The sequence below is a fragment of the Macaca fascicularis genome, chromosome 6, assembly GCF_037993035.2.
Source record: "Macaca fascicularis isolate 582-1 chromosome 6, T2T-MFA8v1.1".
NCBI lineage: Eukaryota > Metazoa > Chordata > Mammalia > Primates > Cercopithecidae > Macaca > Macaca fascicularis.
This window is the reverse complement of record NC_088380.1, coordinates 87,593,552-87,613,729: the sequence shown is the minus strand read 5'-3', so window position 1 is coordinate 87,613,729 and position 20,178 is coordinate 87,593,552. Positions and strand designations below refer to the sequence as shown.

Here is a 20,178-nt window from a genome sequence, read left to right as displayed (position 1 = left end):
TAATTCTTACAAATGTAGCAACAATATAGTTTGTAAAATAAAAGGAAAATACTCAGCCATCTGCCTATTATTTTTAGAAAATGACTAATATGTTATATGCATTCCTTTCCAGTGTTTTAAAGTAACATTTTTAATTACAACACACAAACACACACACACACACGCCCTGTAGATAAAAAGAAAAATGAGGAAAAGTAGAGGGAGGAAAAATGAACATAAGCATGGCGTTATTTCCAAGAATTGGGAAGTCTCAGAAGCTCAAACCCACACCCAGAAGAAGAACGCCCAGTAATCTTAAAAACTTCGACCAGTGGGTCTCAAATTTGAGCACGCATCAGGATCACTGAGGGGGAAGGAGACTGCTAAATGCTGATGGCTGGGCCCCACCCCCAGAGTTTCTGATTCAGTGTATCAGGGGACCAAGAATTTCCATTTTCTAGCAGTTTCCAAGTGCTGCTGCTGCTGCTGCTGGGAAGTGACTCCTGAACTCATTCCAAATAGCAGATTTATGGGAGGATTTCATCTGTCTCTGAGATGGAGATGTCCTTGATTTGCTATTTTTCTTACATTTATCCATAACAATCAATCAAGTTTGAGGCAGTCCTTACCAACTTAATAACAATACCTTAGTATTTGTGATTTGTATACTTGTTCAAGAATACTTTTAAACCAGGGAGACGTTGTCATTATTTCTATTTTGTAGGTGAAGAAATTGAGACCTGATGTACTGGTTGTGAGATCTGGAATAGAGCTCACTTTTCTTCCTTCTGATCTATGATTTTTCCTAGCTTGTCAGGTTGCCAAAGGATCATGCCCAGGGTAAGGGAACAACAGGCTGCCCATGTCCAGACTGAAAGCTCACCACAATGAAAAGGTCTTGGCTGGACATCCAGTCCATGGCATCAGAAAAGCTTTTAAGCTGACTTGGTAGCTTGAACTTTCACAGAACTATGCAATATGACAAGGAAAATTCAAGCTTGCAAGAAGCATTAAAGGGGTTGCAAGACTGGCTAGGAGAGAGCCGACAGCACTCATCAGGGGACCTGGGACAATGATAATGGTAGTTGGGAATGCGTCTCTGGGGTCACACTGCCCAGATTACCAGCTCCTTGCTGTACATGCTGCGTACCTCACCACCCTAAGACTCCACTTCTAGAACCGCAAAATGTGTCTAACAACATACTTACCTCAACTGAGTTTTTCTGAGAAATAGCAGTTCAGGAAATACATAGTGTTAGCTCTCAAGGCACATGAAGTAGCACACATGCCTTTCATTTGCTTTTATCTCCACATTACCTAACATGATCATGATAATGATAATGTAGTAGACACTTAAGAAATAGCAGTTGACCATCTTGGTATTAGACTGTTGATATTAGTATGTCTGCATTTCTATCAAACTATTACTCTTTCACATTGGATAAGGTATATTGCTTCAAATCGTTGTTCGATTATCAAGAAAGCAGGACTGTAAAATTACATTCCTATCATCTGTCTTTGACTATGAACATAGACATTTCAGTTTGGATTCATCTTGTAGCTGGCTGCTTGAGCATCAGGGTTTGTAAGGCTGTGAAAGGAGACCTTCAATATGTGAATTGCAGGTGAACTGAGAGCACTCATTCAGGAGCTGATAATAGCTGGTTGTGTAAAAGTCCCCCAGATTGTCTAAATTTTAGCTCATATCAAAACATGCAAATTTTTACCTAATATACCTAGACATTGAGAGGAGGCATGATTACAAAATGCAAATAAGTAGGACTCGGATTTATTCACTCACATGACCACCTACTATGCCTGAGCTGTCCTTTTCTACTGGGACCAGCACACAGACCCCTGGCACAGCCCTTGACTTCAGTGACCTCAGTCTGGTGTGGAGCACCTTGTTTTGTATATCTGATGGCTCAGACACCTGAAGACTGGAACCCTAAAGTATGCTTTTCTAGTTTCCTGTCTACTGGTGAGATGGTTGTTGTGCTTGCCAGGGTAGCAAAGATAATTTCCATTCTCACCCCCCTGGATTGCATTGATGCCAGCACAGGGTACTCCAAAGTATTCACTGATAGAGGCCTCTAATCACAAACTACTGCACATGTCCAACGTACTTGAATTTTTCAAAGATGGTATGTATCTATCTTTCTGTGTATCTCTGTGTATGTGTGTCTGCGTTTCTATCAAACTATTACTCTTTCACCTTGGATAAGGTATATTGCTTCCAAATCGTTATTCGATTTGGTTTTATCAAGACTTTGTCACGGTACCAGAGTGTTATAATTAATGAGGCAGGGCAAATCATGTTAAGAAAAATACCACCTGACTGCCTTCTCAATATGTAAGCCTTGGGAAAAATGTGTATGTTCATACATAGCACAAGTCAAAGTTTTAAGATCCTAGTAGTTGTAAGTTTAAAAGCTTGAATTTAAAAAGGCAACAAAAGAAATAATAAATTAAATTTGCTTGAAGGCAAATACGGACTTTGCCACTTACTAGATGTGTGCCTTCCAGCAAGATTACTGTCTGTATCCCAAGAAATGGAAATATTTGTCTCACATTATTGTTTTAAGGAATCCATGAGCCATTGCAGACAACATGCTGCCCGTAGTGCTGGCGAGCAGTAGACATTCCATGGAAAGTGTTTTTATCCTTGTTTATTCCCCGTACTCCCTCACAAGCACTCAAGATGTTTGCAATTTTCAATTAGGTTGTTGGATGGTCAGTACTTTAATGCATTGGAATGGACCCTTAGTAGTATAATTTTAAATACTATGGTATGGAATTAAAGGAGATATATAGACAGATGTGTCATATTTTTTTAAATGAATGAAATTCAAGGTGGCTGCAGTGGTAGGATGCACAACTCTAACCTAGTGTGTGTATCATATGCACCTTCCTATAAATTACACTATACATGACCACACTAATGTGAACATTAATTTAGCAAACTCTCCACTTTTGCTCATCTTGACTCCTCATCTAGAATGTCTCCTGTGTTTGATCGTTAAATGATACACCTTCTTTATACCCTCTCCTCCACAGCGCCCCCTTCTCTGATTTCTGTAAACAAGCAGAGAGCACATCACACCTCTAGTACTGTTTGTCTATTGTTTCATATTTGTGTTTACAGTTATCTCAATTATATTCCAAATTCCAAAAGGCCACCTTTATATTTGTTCACCCCAAGCACAATCCTGGGCTGAAAATAGGTAACATCTTAAACTGTAATTTTTTGGACAAAAGTTAGTGACTACAAACCACCACCACCAACAACAACAACAAAAATAAGCATTTCAAAAAAGTCCTTAGAGGAAAAAAAAAGTGAACTTCTGAAAATAAGATTAGTAAATCAGGTAGAATTTTGAAGGTAACATTCTTGGTTTCCTGGGCAAAAAAAAATTCGCAATTTGTTTGCTTATCTACTATCTTCTTTCTGTGATATAATGAAGAAAAAGAAAGGATTTAAAGCACACGTGAAAGACTAAAGCCATCAGCTTCACAGTAGTGCAAATCTTCACAGGGGAAAATGCAGAGATGTGTTTCAGTCTCAGAAGAGACTTGGAGAACTTCTGTGAATAAGTGAATTCGGTTCTGGAGTAGAGGCTCTCCTACAAGGACCTCCAGGAACAGACTCAGAGCTCTTTAATAAGTATTCCAGGCAGTCAGGCTTTCTTGGAAAAAACAAATTAGTGTGAGAAGCCAGTACTGTGCAATTTCAGTTTTAAAAATAGCCAGTATTGTTAAGGCTGCTGTGTGCATGAGAGAAAAAGAAGGTCCTTGTTAATTTTCATGTCGGCTTCCACATTAAAACAGAGAAGCTCCACTGAAATTCTTGCCTGGCCAAATACTGCAAAGGTTATAAGGTTCGTATCAATTAGAATCACTTTTGGTCCTTCCAATGACAAACTTTTGGGAGGGAAGAGGTTATGTCCCCTTTTAAGACATCAGTCTTTCGATAAAGGACAGGCGAGTGATGGCTCTGCCTCTTTCACTTAGGACCAGAGCTGTGCCTCCCTGTCTGTTTCAGCTTTTCATTTGCCTAATTGCCCTGGGAGGCTGGCAGGGACGTTCCTTGCAACCGTGGCTCTGCTGACTGCAGAGACCCTACCTGGCACTCTAAGTTGGTGCGTCAGCATTTTAGGTTGAAATGAATGAAAAATCAATCAGGATGACTGCAGTGGTAGCGTGCACAACTCTAACCTAGTTTGTTCATAATTGTCAACTATTCACCATAGACCCAAGCAGTATTTAAGATGGTAAGTGAATCTCTAACAAATGTGCTGCTTCTGCTTAATCAGGCACTTTTTTTTTTGTCCTCTTTTCTATTTGGAACGAGCAAGTCTAACCTGCTTAGGAAGCCACATGTAAAATGAATGATGATGTCAAGTTTCATGCAAATATTATCTGCTCTGGCTTCAGATTCAATTTCTAATTAGACCAAGTGATAAATACTCATATAGAGACATAACACATTGCTGTTTTATTAACTTGTGTTGCAAATTCAGAGGCTTAAATTTTTTTAAGGGTCTGTTTATGTTTTTGCCACATCTCTTTGTTACTTGCTGTAATTCTCTGTATCAAAACTACAGTGTTTTAAATTTCTAGATTTACAGTTCTGCAAAGATAGAGTTAAACACTATTTGGACTCTGGCTGCATGATGGTAGCTGGAACTGTTCAAAGCTGCCGTCTTCAGCTCTCAAAGGCAGCTACAGTAACTTTCTGAAAAGATTGGGTTAAATATTTTTACAGACCCATTCTATGATGATAAGGCGGTAATAAGTTGTGCAGTGCAACACTCCAAAGGGCTCCAAATCTCACAAGCCTCTTTGTATGTGATGCTCTCGCAGTGAAGAAGATTCTTTGGGCTATAAAGATGAAGAGTCTACTTCTTCTGGTGCTGATTTCAATCTGCTGGGCTGATCATCTTTCAGACAACTACACTCTGGATCATGACAGAGTTATTCACCTCCAAGGTAAGGAAACACAGCTTCTCTTACCAAAGCCTAATTAATTTCAAGTGACTTAGAGTTGAGATGCTGGGCTAGTGTTTCTTAATTTTAGTTCTGCTGCATTGGCTTTTTCTTTCCCTTTCTGCTAATTGGCAAATGTGTTCCCTGCCTTTTGAGCACTATTGCATTACAGTAGAGTTAAGAATTGGGGACAATTAAAGTTGAGTAGCTTAAGAATGTCCAGCTGCAGTGAGTTGGTGTAATCGTTCAAGGCTGTCAAGTGCAGTTGCTATCTTCAAGTAAAATGGAGGGCATAAAGTTCATTTAAATGCAAGTCAGAGAGAGAAAATAGGAAGTAAAACTTAGGATATAAGGTCATTCTGTTACAGTAACTGTTTAATCATTAAGAGAAACAGTATAGATAAAATGAAAATTAGACAAGCTATTGTCCAGGAAAAAAGTACTTTACCCTCTTATAATCTGCTTCAGGAAAGCTTTAGCTCCTATAGACCAATACATTGCCCCTCCACATTTCTGTTCAGCGCAGCTGAATCCTAAGCCTGAGAGCTGTAGCAAGATTTGAGGCTGCAGTACAATGCAGCTATTTCCTCAGTCCCAGCTTCAGATGAGGGACATCCTGCATTAAGAAAGCTGAGACTTATGCAATAAGAGGAACAGTTCTCTCCTTGCCCTTGGATGCTGAATAATTAAAAAAGGAATTATAGAACTTAACAGTTTAAGCAGATGATGATAATTTTAGATAAACTCAATCGGGGTACCAGAGGCATGATAAGTTTGCCAAAAGACATAAAACTCTAAGTTATATCTTCAAGGTCAAAAGCGTAGCCTCAGTAAACTGCATTCACTGTGAAAAGTATGACTTGTGAAGGTCAAATGATAGTGTAAATCTGTCTAGAAGTATTTTCCTGTACGTATTATGACTACCAAAATAGAATTCTGAATTTGTCTATGTCCAGCTATTTTAGACACATCTCTTTTAGTTGTGTTTGCTTCCAACAGATTTATTTTTTTCTCTGTTGAACTGAGAAAAGAAATTGTAATCATAAATTTTACTCTGCAAGCTGCTGACTCAGCTGTTTCTGTGATATATAGTAGAATCAGAGCTGTTTCCCAAAGACCATATGATATTTACACGTAGAAATTTCTAATAAGGAATAATACCCTTTTACCTTCTAGTGACAGAATTCAATTCAGCCAAAATAGTAATACCTACTCATTATTAATAATGCCAGTTTTATATCCAATACAATAGAAACTTAAGCCGTGGTTTCAAGTTATTAGATGACAGATACCAAGAGTGTATTATAAACTGTGTACAAACCATTTAATCAAAATTGCACTCAGAGTATGAGACCAGTATTTTTAAAATGTACTAACATTTGAAAAATTACTCCTATAAGTCATACTCAAGTTATCTCAGGCAGGAAAACTTCCGTTACTCCAGCCTTTCCATTCCCATCTCCTCTGCTGAAATTTAGTGCAAAGGGATTTCTGACCCAGAATATCAGGATCATCCAGATTATTTGCATACACTGTCCACATTTTTAAAAAGGCTTGATAGTCCACTTCATTTTAATTGTAAATTCATATTCTTAGAAAGTGCAGGCTTGCCTCGAAGAGTTGCTAAAGAGCTTTCAAGTAATAGAACTGTATTTGGCTTGTGGAAATTTAATGCTGAAATGTGATTTGAGTCATAGGATTATGATATTATGCCCATAAACCAAATACCTGTTCTCATTACTTTTTTCCCAACAATTTTTTATGATAGCATTCAGATTGAATTTTCAAATCCCATAGTTCTTCAGAGAAACTGCTTCCAAGTGACCTTCTGTAATTCCAGTTGTCTTTTACAATGCAAAAATAAATCAGATAGCACAAGAATCAACAAAGTAGATTACTTACTTGCTTCGTTGCTTACTTGAAATACTGCATATTTTCTTGTATTTAAAACTTTTATTTATCAAACATAGCCCAGAAGGAATTTTAGGGAGCTGAAATCCTCACGAATTTTTTGAAGAATTTAGTCAGATGATTAAATTAGCTATCTCAATCTCAGATTCTTGAATGGTGCTGATAAGCAGTATGAGCTTCTGTTAGTGACAGAAAATAGTTGAAAATTCACGTTACTGTAAAAACATCTTTACTCTCTCCTGTTTTTGATTAAATTTCTATTTTATACATACCAAGTTCCCAAGGTCTGAACAATATTGGGAAAATAGTGCAAATCATCCTCAAATTCTTCTTGGCTGCCTTGATACAGATGCTCAACATTTTAATGATACATTTTTGAGTTCCACGTGTATGAGTTAGTTAATTATTTTTCTGAAGGCCTCCTCATAATGTTGTTGGGAGAGGTTTTATAGATATATAGACACACAAAAAAAGTTTAATCTGGATATTACAAAGAGAGAGAGAGAGAAACAGAGAGAAGGGGAAAAAAGCAGATGACCAGTAAAGAAAATAGCAAGTGTAGACCCCTATGCAAAGTGTTTCTAGTGAAAAACATTTCTCTGGTAATGAAAAAAATCTCTCCCAGCTTCCTATGGAAAAAGACTTAGCTTTAGATAAAAAGTTCACATGCACTAATCCATTTCCTTTCATTTTTCATTGAAATAATTTGGTCATACAGGAAAGCAAACTTCATTTGTCCACAAAGTCTACTAAAAATATGCAATCAAGATATTAGCTTGTATATAACATACTGTGCTCAATGTAAGCAATAGTTATCTTCTCAAATACTTCTACAGGAAGAGGGGCCACTGTTAATACCCTCTCTATACTCTAAACTAATGGATTTTGTTCCTCATGTCACAATGTGGCTACTTTACTTTTAAATCCTTTGAAACTTGAGACCATTAGGAAGAGTTTTATATGGAGTATCAAATCACACAGAAAGAATAATATTTACAATATTTGTATCAGGTCCAAAAACTTTGTGTAGCCTTTCAACTACCAGTAGAATTTCAGAGATGAAGAATACACTCTTTAAAACACAACTTTTTAGAAGACATTTATAGATAAGAGAGAAATGTTATGACCATTTGCCCATTAACCAATATACAAAGCAAAATAGATGAACATGTAACTGCTTGACTTCATCAAGGTCAGAGTCAGTGCTTCCTGCATCTGGTGTTCAAGCAGATGTCTTCTGATGACAAGTTTGAGTCTTTCCTGTAATGCCACTAGTTAGCTTAGACCTTGGAAAATTTACTTAATCTCTCCAAATCCCAGTTACCTCATCTGTAAAATTGGGCCTAATGCCTGCTTATTCCATAGAGCTTTGTGAGAATTAAATGAGAAAATATGTGGAAAGTGTTTAGTACAGTGCCTGGTTCCCAAGAGCTGATACTTATCCAGGTGGTTGTTATCATTATGTTTATTGCTTCCTCCCTGTTATGGAAAATTGATTTTTAAATAGAAAACAGACTACAAATACTGGTCAAAAAAAGTCATACTTTTCGAAGTACATTTGTTAACAGAACCATATCATCACTTTAGTTCTAATAAAGTAAACATTTTATAAGTTCTCTTCTTTGCCTTCTTTAATTTCACAATTTAAAATTTCCCCATTCATATTATTTTTATTTTTATTTTTATTTTTTGAGATGGAGTCTTGCTCTCTCACCCAGGCTGGAGTACAATGGCTCAATCTTAGCTCACTGCAATCTCCGCCTCCCAGGTTCAAGCAACTCTGATACTTCAGCCTCCTAAGTAGCTGGGATTACAGGTGCCTGCCACCAAGCCCTGCTAAGTTTTGTATTTTCAGTAGTGACGGGGTTTTGCAATGTTGACCAGGCTGGTAACTCCTGACCTCAGGTGATCAGCCCACTTCAGCCTCTCAAAGTGTTAGAATTACAGGTGTGAGCCACCGTGCCTAGACTCCCCAGTCACATTAAACATTATCTGACCATTTTTACTTTCCTGGTAGAAACTAAAGCTTTCCAAACAAATAATATTTTCTCTTAATGTACTTACTATGTGAGCACAGATCCACTACTTTAAATTTTTGTAAGGAAGAACAAGAGGAAATCCCAGAAATGAAAACTGTGTCCTTCTATTTAATAAGTAAAAGTAATGGTCACTTTTGTCAACAAATAAAACAAGTACGTTTGCTTAAAGAAGAAATTGCCAGAAGCTTGTGTCTGTAAGTAGAAAAAAATAATGTCTATCCAGAACCACTGGCAGAAGTGCACACTCCTCTCTCAGCTTCACTGTTCCTCCTCCTGCTGTGTGTCCTGAACCTGCCTCCCCTTCTTCAGATCTGGCTCTGTCCTCACGTGGACTTCCTGCTAACATGCCTCCCTCCCTCATCAGATTGTCTCTCAGCTTTATAACTAACTCCAACTATACAGCAGTGCCAGGCACATAGTGGGTGCTTAATATATGTTTGTTGATTAAGTGAGTGAGCAAATGAATGAAGAATGTAATGAGATACTTCTAAATTGTCACTACCATAATGAGCATTTGTTGAATGCTGTGACATCGCTGGCATTTAGCAGCACATGACACATTGTATGCACTTAATGAACATTAGCTAGATGACTGCTTTCACTCCGTAATGTTGGCATCAGCTATATCATAGTTCACACAATTTAAGAACTTAAAAGGACTTTGGTGGAGATGGTCTAGACCAATCCTCCAATTCACGAATGAAGAAATCAAGATTCAGAGCTTTGCATTGCTTGTCCCAGGCTACCTGGCTGATAAAAGTCTATTTATCTGGCTAACCCCATCCTTTTTGTCAAATCTGGGATCATTTCTCACCTTTTTAATGAAGTCATCCTGACTACTGCAATCTGTCACCCGCTGGTGTCCTAATCTCTCTCACCCTTCTTTTCTTTCTCTCTGTAGCAATGGCTGTATACTCTACTTATTTTTATGTAATTGTTTGTCATCTGTCTCTACCACAAGAATATTGAACAGCTTTGCAAAGGCAGGAATCTTTGTCTGATGTATCCCAGTCACATAAACCCAATAACTGGCACATAGTAGGTGATCAATACATGTTTGCTAAATAAATCCAGGACCAAAATCCAGTTATTTTTTCTAATCAAGTTTTGGTTCAGCCTTTCCAAATCCCAGGAAAATATTTTCAATTGATGGAATGAGAAGCAGCAGATGAACAAGAGAATTATGAATTTGGGTAGCAAATTTTGTTTGGTCTTGTGCATGGCTCCCACATAACATGCAGCATCTGATACTCCATGAGAGTCCACCAAAGACAGGTTGCAGCAATCTTCCTCATGCATGTAGGCAGCTTTGAAGAGTATTGGATTTACATTTGGTCACTGCAATGCTATACTGTTCCTTATGTAATAATTGCAGAGTTGGGATTTGGTGGCATAAAATGTATCACAAGGAGGAGGTGAATTTAATAATGTATGATCACAAACCATCTGCACAGCCAAAGTTTTATGGAAGAACTGGATATGTGTTACTCAGTCTTAATTTTCTCTCTCCCACCTAAAACTTATTTGAACTCTCTGAGTCTGTTTGGAAAAGTTAAATCAATTTATTTTTGTCTTTTTGAGGCAGAATATCTTATTTGCAGTCACCAATGCAAAATCTACAAATACCAGGAAAAATTCTGCAAATATTTCATAAATCATAGGGGGAAATATGTGTGTGTGTGTGTGTGTGTGTGTGTGTGTGTGTGTGTGTGTGTGTATATTTATATATAGAGAGAGAGAGAGAAAGAGAGAGAGAGAGAGTTAATAATTCTGTCTAAAAACCAATAGCTATAAAACATCAGAGAATTCCATCATGGAATTATAAAAATTAGCACACCATCCATATTAGATAACTAAATCTAAAATTTCTTATCAAGTTACCAGAGGGCATGAAACCAAAAATGATAATAAGAACCTACTGCATTAAACATAGACTTGCCATTTGATCAAACTTAGAATATCACCATATTAATACAATAAATGAGCTTAAAAGTAAAGAACAAAAGTATATATGTAGGAATATACATACATATGTAAAAATACTCATATATTGCACCCATGCATATACACCCATAGACAACTTATTTATTCAACAAATGTGTTAGGCATTTATGTGGAGACATTAGGAATATGATGACAAAACATACAGTGTCTGCCTTCAACAGCTTATAGTCTAGTGAGAGAGACAGTCGTTACTAAGAATAAAGAGTTATTAATCATGGTAACAGAAATATATATTTTCTTACCAACTTTGCTTCTGTCAGTATGCATAATTGCTAGCCCATGTCCTAGTCTTCTTTGCATTTGTGTGTCCTTTTGAGAAAACAGAATTCAGCCGTTTGCTGAACATTGGCCATCTCCATGCAAAACACTGGGTTATTCTCCGTGGAAATATAAACCATCTCTTCAGTGTGCTTACTGACAATATTATCAAGGCAACAAGCAAGCAAGAAAAAATAAAATAAGTGTTAAATGAAGGTACAAATGTGGAGAAAAGAGTAATTAGTTACCAAACTAAAAGAGCTTACTATTTAGAACTTTGAACCATATCCATTAAATGTTTAATCACTTAATAGACCTGAACTCATAAAATACATTTTAAGAATATTTCTAAACTTGATATTGAAAAATCTAGAATGCTGAATTCTATGTTATTCTGTGAACTATTAAAGCAGTATTGTTCTATAATATTTCCAGGTATAAAAGCTTGTATTGAATAATCTTTGCAGGTAGCAACAAATTCATACTAAACAGACATTGCTTTCCCTGTGTCATCCTTTGTGCTGTAATCAGCATAGTATGTGTGAAGCCAATGATTATTTGGAAACTCTCCCAAATACCAAGAAAACCCTATTAAATAGTAAAGGCTTTCTCTTTGGTTGCAGCTCTGCAAGAACCTTGACTCTGCTAAAGAACTAACTATAGCTTAATGGCTTAGTGTTACAGTGATTTCAACACGATGATGCTCTGATTTTACCAAATATCAATAAATAATAGTTTTAGATTCTTTATTGATTATGTTCTTTATTTTAAGTGGAAAGTGGAAAATTACCATTTTAGAAGAGTCTTTTGGAATACAAACACCAAAATGCTAACAAATTAAAATATTCAATCAAGAGGTTATCACACTAATAGTATCAAGGGGAGAAATGAAATCTTTTTAAAAGAAATATTCTTATTTCCAATGAAAACATTAAAAACATAGGAAATTATTCAAAATAAAATTACTTCAAAAATATTTTGTGTATTTTGTGTTGTCACAGTACACTAGCCCTAGACTTGTCTGCCTTCAAGAATGATTATCAAGTAGTCAGTACAAATGGTACCATTTTAATCTTGGCTTAATTCAACATGTTGGTTACTTGACTTCACTGTTAGTCAGTGACTAATCACCACATCTAAGGTGGGTGGAGTAATTTTTCACATGCTTGGGGATTGTGCTGTGGAGTGTATTGAACAAAATAAGTTAAATAAGAATTCTGCCTACCTTTTCCAAACACTGTCGACTCAAAAGAAAAACAGACATTTTGGATTTGGAAAACCCAGAAAGGCCGTAATCCATCAAGTATAAAACGAATGAAGTATGTTAGAACAAGAAGCATTTTACTACAGTCAAGAACGGAGACTCAGTAAAAAAGTAGGAACAAAGAGTCCTATCTTATTTCTAAAGAGGGATTGAAAGTTCAAATTAAAAACGCTTTGAAAATATACCCTTGAAGAGAGGAGATTTCCACTTCTAGCTGAGTCTATTTGAAATGTTGCTTCCCTCCCTGCTTTAGCTTGTTCCTGGAAAGCACTGGAAATTATGTTTGTCTTTTTGGCTCAGAGTTACTGAAGGGTAGAGAAAGAGCAGGTGAAAGGAAAGACATGTAAGTCAAAGATATGTGTAATGTAGCCTTTATACATTACAAGATATATGACACAAATATATTTTCTTTGTAGATGACTATATTTGTTCAGAATGATTTCATGATTATCTATGACTAATAATATTGCTAGCAAAAAATAATGAACACTTTTATACAAGGCTTTTTGTTCTCTTTTTTTTTTTTCTTTTTGGTTTCTTCAGCACAGAGAGGTAAATTATAAAGTTTTAAATTTTCAAATTTTCTTCTCCAGTATTACATGGGTTATGAACAATTACTTCTTACTTTATCTTAAAAAATGTTGTCAATTATGCTGTCAGACTTTAAATCTGCAAAAATCTGCATATGATTATCTTTATATCCTCATTTTGCTTTGACTTTTATCACAGTCATTAACAAAGGGTCCTAATAGCTTAAAGTATTGAAGCACTGAAAAGCTGATTAGATAGTTAATGCTTCATTTAAATGTTTCTGTATAAACAGAATACCTTATTCTAAAAGATGCATATAGTAACAGCATCTTATAGACTTCCCAGAATATATTAAAATCAAAGTGTGTTCCAAAATAAAGCTTCTTGAACTTCGGCCTTTTTTCTTATAACTCATTATTTGGCTTACGTACATAATTGAATAAATAAATGAAAACAAATGTACATATAAATAATAAATATAAAAGTTCTTTTTGGCAAGGCACAGTGGCTCACATCTAAAATCTCAGCACTTTGGGAGGCCAAGGGTAGCAGATCACTTGAGTCAGGAGTTCAAGACCAGCCTGGCCAACATGGTGAAACCCCGTCTCTACTAAAAATTCGAAAATTAGCCAGACCTGGTGTCTCATGCCTGTAGCCCCAGCTGCTTGGGAGGCTGAGGCAGGATAATCACTTGAACCCAGGAGACAGAGATTGCAGAGAGCCAATATTGCGCCACTGCACTCCAGCCTGGGTGATAGAGTGAGACTCGGGCTCAAAAAAAAAAAAAAAAAAAAGTGTTTTTAAGGGAAAAAAGACTGTGAAAGAGCACTGAGGGGGCAGTGAGCTCAATGGCATTCATTCGCCATTGAGGACTAGTGTGGGAGGTGCTCTCTAAGCAAGGACATCAGCCTGAGATCTGAATAATGAGTGGGAGAAAGTCATATCAAAAACCAGAGGCAGAGCATTCCAGGTAGAAAAAGTAGAAAATGCAAATTCTCTGAGATTGGAATAGGCTATCAGGCCTTGGGCTTTCAAACCAAAAGAAGCCCAAGAGACTGCAGCCCGTCAGAGTGGAGGTTGTGCTTTCAGAGAGTAGGCAGGAGGCAGACCACAGTACTTTATAAGTGGTCCAGAGTACAGAGTTCAGACTTTATTCCAAAATCATTTGAAAATGTTTAAAAGGTTTGAGCAAGGGGTGACACAATATGATTTACATTTATAAAAGTCCATGTGAATAACGGATTACGGGGTGCCAAGAGTAAAGGCGAGGCTACCTTTTAGGAGGATCTTGAGAGTTCAGGTGAGAAATCATGGTGGCAGGGACCAGGATGGTAGCAGTGGAAAAGGATGGAGATGAACCAACTTGAAAAGAAAAAAAAAAAGTGAAGGAAGAAATGGCAGCAATTACTGATAGATTGGATGTAGGAATTAAGGGAAACAGACACATCAAGCTCAGCTGCTAGAGTTTGGCATGAACTAAAGAATGGATGATGGAGGCATAAACTAAATTGAGAAAGACTGGGAGAACAGATTTGGGCAAGGGACAGGGGACTCAAGTTAGTTATTTGTCATTCAATATAGGACCAACAGGAAGATGAGTTTTCTAGTTTCATGCTCAGGAAGAAGTATAATGCAAGAATGTTTTGGAATCATCAGTACATAAGTGGTATTTATCACTATGGGACCAGATGAGATCACCTGGGGAGGGGGGATATGCAGACAAAGGGAAGAAGACAGACCTGGTATGAGTTTTGAAGACCCTCAATACCAACAGCTAGGATAAAGGAAAATGCAGAGGTCACATATTCACTTCCCAGAGTCTGAACCTTGATCACTGATGTGCGGAATTACTTTTCTCATACGATGTTTTAAAAATTTAAATTAGTTGCAAGCACTTGGATATAGGAGATTTTTGCATTAAAGATGCATTTCTAGCCTCTGTTGAAAAATCCTAAGGCCTGCTATTTTTCAGCTTTCGTCCTCATAGGACAGCATCACTGGGAACCTGTATCTGCTGCCTGTTTAGAACAGGGCCTGCGCTCCCCACAATAGGTACAACCTTTTCCACTCTTTATCATCCTCACCATGCCCAGGTGCTCACTTCACTCCCCTCAGCCTTGCCCACCTGGGCATTTGTGTTTGACTTACCTTTGGTTTTGTTTCAGCACTAAACTTATTACCTGACCCACTGCACTTATTACCTGACCCACTGTAGGCTACTGACTCATGTTTGTTAGGTAAAAAAAAATCACAGTTCCCTTTTTATCCTCTATTGCCTCTAGGATTGACTCCTGTAATGGTATTATCTTGACGTCTTCTTTACTAAGTGAAGATATTAGCCTTATCAGTGTATACAACCAACAGTGTCATTCTACAAATTACAAATTACTTAACCTTACACTTCACCACAAAGTGGAAGTGGTCTGAGCGGAGACAAGTAGAGTTGAGCTCTACGCCTTTACCACATAAAGGCACATTTCCAGTAATTAAGGAGTGGTAGATAATTACAGCCTAATGAAGAAGAATGACTCATGCTAATGTTTTGGTTTCTCCATATCCTTTGAAACAAACCTCTAATATAGTTAAAATCCTGAAGAGTATGTTTATATTAAGAATGTCACTCAACACATTAGTGAAATATTCTAATTTTATTTCGTTTTCTTGTGTTCTTTAATCGTTCTATAATTATGATAACCTGGTTTGTGTTTTCTAGGTCTAAAACATAAAAATTAAATGCTAGTTATTTATCCATAAATCTTTGATAACACAGATAAATTTAAATTCTGAAAATTATTAACCAGAGCAGGCAACTCTAAGTTGACAAAGATACTAAGATTATTTTTACTTCTATAACAAGTTCCATCAGAATTAACAATGATAACAATAGTAATAAATTAATATTAACATTTAAAATCACTTACCATGTGTATTTCTCATAAAAAGTTCATTACCTGGGTCATCTCATTAAGTACTCATCACAAGATGGTATAAAGATGGTTAACCAGCCGGGTATGGTGGTTCACACCTGTAATCCCGCACTTTGGGAGGCCAAGGCAGGCAGATCACCTGAGGTCAAGAGTTCAAGACCAGCCTGGCCAACATGGAGAAACCCCATCTTTACTAAAAATACAAAAATTAGCCAGACATGGTGGCAGGTGCCTATAATCCCAGCTACTTGGGAGGCTGAGGCAGGAGAATTGCTTGAACCTGGGAGGCAGAGGTTGCAGTGAGCCGAGATAGAAGTTGCAGTGAGCTGAGACCATGCCATTGCACTCCAGCCTAGACAACAACAACGAAACTCTGTATCAAAAAAAAAAAAAAGATGGTTAAACTCCGAAATTGAGAGAGGTTATATAGCTTGTCCCAGGTCACGAGGTTGTTAGGTGGTGAGGATGAGATTAAATGCAGGCAGTGCTCCAAACCCATACATGAACATACAGCAATATCAAAGCCTTTTCATGGCATCTTTTGCATGACACAATAGGTTAAAATGGTCCCCATTTTATTCCATTCAATTTATATAACTATGTTTCAGAAGAAATCACTAAGAAAAAGAAAGTTTGGTCTTGGGCTTTAGAGAAACTTTTCTGACAGGCCACCATTGTAATTCTTAACAGGGGTAAGAGGAGCAAGGAATGGATGGCAGCTGCAAATACATACATTCCACACCCACCCCAAAGACAAACTCTCTGAAACTCCCAAGGAAATAGAGGAAGGGGCAGATAGGATTTGAATGCTATTGATATAGGTAGATATAAATGTAGATATAGATGGATAGATACAGGCACAGGTATAGATATAAATGACATAGATATAGATAACAAAGACATGGACATAGGTGGAAAGATAGTGATAAGTTTGTTTAAAAAGGCTTCTAAAATAGTAGTCCTGAAATGCACTCCTGCCTTGCTAAGAACCATTAGATTAGGCAATCCTCAAGAGCTGATGAGATGTGAACTTCTCAGGTACCAGTACTTTCTAGGAATTGCCTTCTGGAAGAGCACAGTAAAGAAGACAGTGTAGAAGATAGAAGCTGTTCTGTACACCTGGCACACTTTGGACATGTAAATGTTTGCTAGTAAGAGTCAACCTGAGCTGGGCACTCACTGTAGAGCAGGCACCAAGTTAAGTTCTTAATGTGAATTACTTCCTTTAACCCTCATAAGAGCCCAGGGATGAAGATGACTTACTTCCATTTACTGATGAGGAAACTGAGGTACAGAAAAGTTAAGTGACACAATGTAAGGTATAGTCCATATGCTTAACTAATACTCTATAACTGCTGAGAAAAGAAATGAAATAATGAATGTGGAAAGGCAGAAGCCACAAAGAACTTTATCGACAGAACAGAGCTAAATTTCCTCCTCACACTCTACTTCTTCCTGCTAGAAAAAACGATTCAGAAAAGAGAATTAAGAGGAAACAGAATATTTATCAGGATATTAACAGAGTTTCTGGTGTACATCTCAGAACAGTGATTTTTAAACTGTGCTCAGTTGACCTCCTAGAGCTCCTTGGGGCCTCGTGATGCCCAGCTCAAGCAGAGAGGCTCACATTTATAAGATTACATGGAAAAGGTTTGTCTTAGATATCCTTTGGTATTGAGCAGTTTCTCATCACATAATCCATTTAGCTCTAAGGAAAGAGAAAATGATGGATTTGGTCAATACCTACAAGAATGCTTCATAGCATATCACATGTGATAATGCATATCTCAACAGGAAGGCAAAACATGCTGTTTGAGAAATTAGAAAAACACAATTTAGCTGCAGATTGATAGGAAAGAGCAGAGCATGAAGACTGTACAGTGGGTACGGAGAAGGTAGCCCCTGGCAGGGTTGGGAAATGGGCTGGATGGGAGGAATACGATCTCGTAGCCTGTGAGACCAAACAGCAGGGTCACGATAATGAAAAACAGCACCAATCACTTTATATCAAAGAGCAATCTCCACTTATCCTATATTCAGCGTTAGGTTTTTTTCCTATATGGTTCAAAACTAGACAACAATTACTATCTTTGGCAATAGTATCTTTAAAAAAATAGGGAAATGCGATGAAACATGTATTTCATGTTTTAAATACATGTTTAAAGATCACATTTTTAGTAAACACAGCAATAGGTATACTGAGAAAATAAAATCCTTCAATTATAATAATACAATATAATTATGGCTACCAGCTTCTTGTGTGTATTTCCAGAGACTCTAGATAAACGGTTTTTGTTTGTCTATTTGTTAATTAAATTCCCTCAACTTCTACACTTGTTTTTATAAGATTTTTATTTAGTTTGCGCATGGGTGGTACATTCACAGGATTCAAAATTGTTTTACTATGGAAGTGTACATGTGAAGATGTCCCAAGCCTTCCTCTACCCACTTTTCCCCACAGCTTCTCATAGTCTACCAAAGCTGTTAGTTTCGTGTGAATCCTTTCAGATATACTTTATGCCAAACTACACAAACTTTTGAATTCTCACAAATGGTAAGAAGCACGCGTATTCCTCTGTATCTTCAGGTCAAAGTTTAAACTTCCAGGTGAAAGCAAAGATGTGCCAGAGAAAAATTCCAGATTTTTTTTTTTTTTTTTTAAGACAAAGTCTCGCTCTGTCACCCAAGGCTGGAATGCAGTGGTGCAATCTTGGCTCACTGCAAACTCCGCCTCCCAGATTCAAGCGATTCTCCTGCCTCAGCCTCCCAAGTATCTGGGATTACAGGCACACACCATCACGCCTGGCTAATTTTTGTATTTTTAGTAGAGACAGGGTTTCACCATATTGGCCAGGCCAGTCTTGAACAACTGAGCTCAGGTGATCCACCTGCCTCGGCCTCCCGAAGTGCTGGGATTACAGTTGTGAGCCACTGCACCCAGCTCCAGGTTTCAAATTCAAATCAGGTAGGTGAGGGCACAAGGCAAGAATGAGATCATTTTTCTACTACCCTTCTTACTGTCTTCCCTTCTAGAGGCTCAAGATCCTCTGCATTCAAGAATAGCTAGGAAGCAAGCTAAAACTTGGTCTCTGATACAAGTAATGAACTCTTTGAAAGAACAGTAAAGGCTGGATGCGAAGGGAGGGGGTCAGCATGGATGGGGGTGGGCACCTGGAAAGGTTTCTGATGCAATTTGATTAGACACATTAGAATCGTGTGACCAAAAGATAGGTTCTTCTGACTCCAGGTGAGCAGTTTCAGGAAAAATTAGATTTCTTCCAGTCTGAAGGAAACAAAATAATTATAAAGTTAAAGGTTAATAAGTAAGGCACTCTTTATTTTCCAAATTATGTGTCCTACAAAAATGTAACGTGTGAAGTACAATGAGAGACAGATGTTTAAATTGCATATTCTACTTAAATATGGTGTCTTTAATGTGCGTAACTATTTTTATAAAGTGTGTTCATTTTAGAGAGGTAGTATGGTGTAAAGCAAGCTCAGATATCCATGTTTACTGACACAGCTAGGTCCCAGCTGTATGCAGCACTAGTATATTTCAGTCACAGACACTTATTACATTAGGCACTATGTTGATGCTGGAGAAAGAACGTAAACAAGGTAGAGTGATTGTTTGCAATAGACTATGGTAAGCACAGTGACGGACACAAATCCATCCTGGCTGCTCATTCTCCTGCAGGCTTTGGCTACATTAAGGAAAATAACAGCTTCCAAAGTGTTAGTATTACACATCCAAATTCACCAAAGTATTAACAAATGTCACAAAATAAAGTATTTTTAAACCCTTGTGCATTTTTTTTTTCCAAATAACTCATTATGGAGCTGACAACTGAGTCTATGTCTATCAGTTTGGAAAGTCAGAAAGAAATTAACTTTCTGTTTGGGATGATGAAAAGTTTTGGAAAGGGATAGTGGTGATGGCTGCACAACAAGGTGAAAGTAATTAATGGTACTGCATTATACATGTAAACATCGTTAAAATAGCAATTTTTAAAATATATATTTTACCACAGTGGACAAAATTAAATGATGGTGGTAGAGTTTTTTCTTGGAGAGATTTTTTTTTTTTTCTTTTTCTTTTTGAGACAAAGTCTGACTCTGCCGCCCAGGCTGGAGTGCAGTGGAGCGATCAGGGCTCACTGCAACCTCCGCCTCCCGGGTTCATACCATTCTCCTGCCTCAGCCTCTCGAGTAGCTGGGACTAGAGGCGCCCGCCACCATGCCCGGCTAATTTTTTGTATTTTTAGTAGAAACGGGGTTT

The 20,178-nt window shown here is 37.4% G+C and overlaps 1 protein-coding gene across 7 annotated transcripts in view; it reads left to right on the top strand.

Annotated features, from left to right (window-relative positions):
* Positions 1–20,178, top strand: part of HAPLN1 (hyaluronan and proteoglycan link protein 1) — an 80,029-nt gene that overhangs the window by 43,325 nt on the left and 16,526 nt on the right. For 5 of the 7 annotated variants that reach the window (XM_015451663.4, XM_065546477.2, XM_065546475.2 and 2 more), the window contains one exon: positions 4,843–4,968. In XM_015451663.4, coding sequence (XP_015307149.1) covers positions 4,869–4,968 — 100 coding nt within the window. In that variant the 5' untranslated portion in view covers positions 4,843–4,868. Of the gene's footprint in view, positions 1–3,727; positions 3,858–4,023; positions 4,251–4,842; positions 4,969–20,178 lie in introns of those variants that run through there. The other 2 variants (XM_045393998.3, XM_005557323.5) reach the window with 2 other exon arrangements.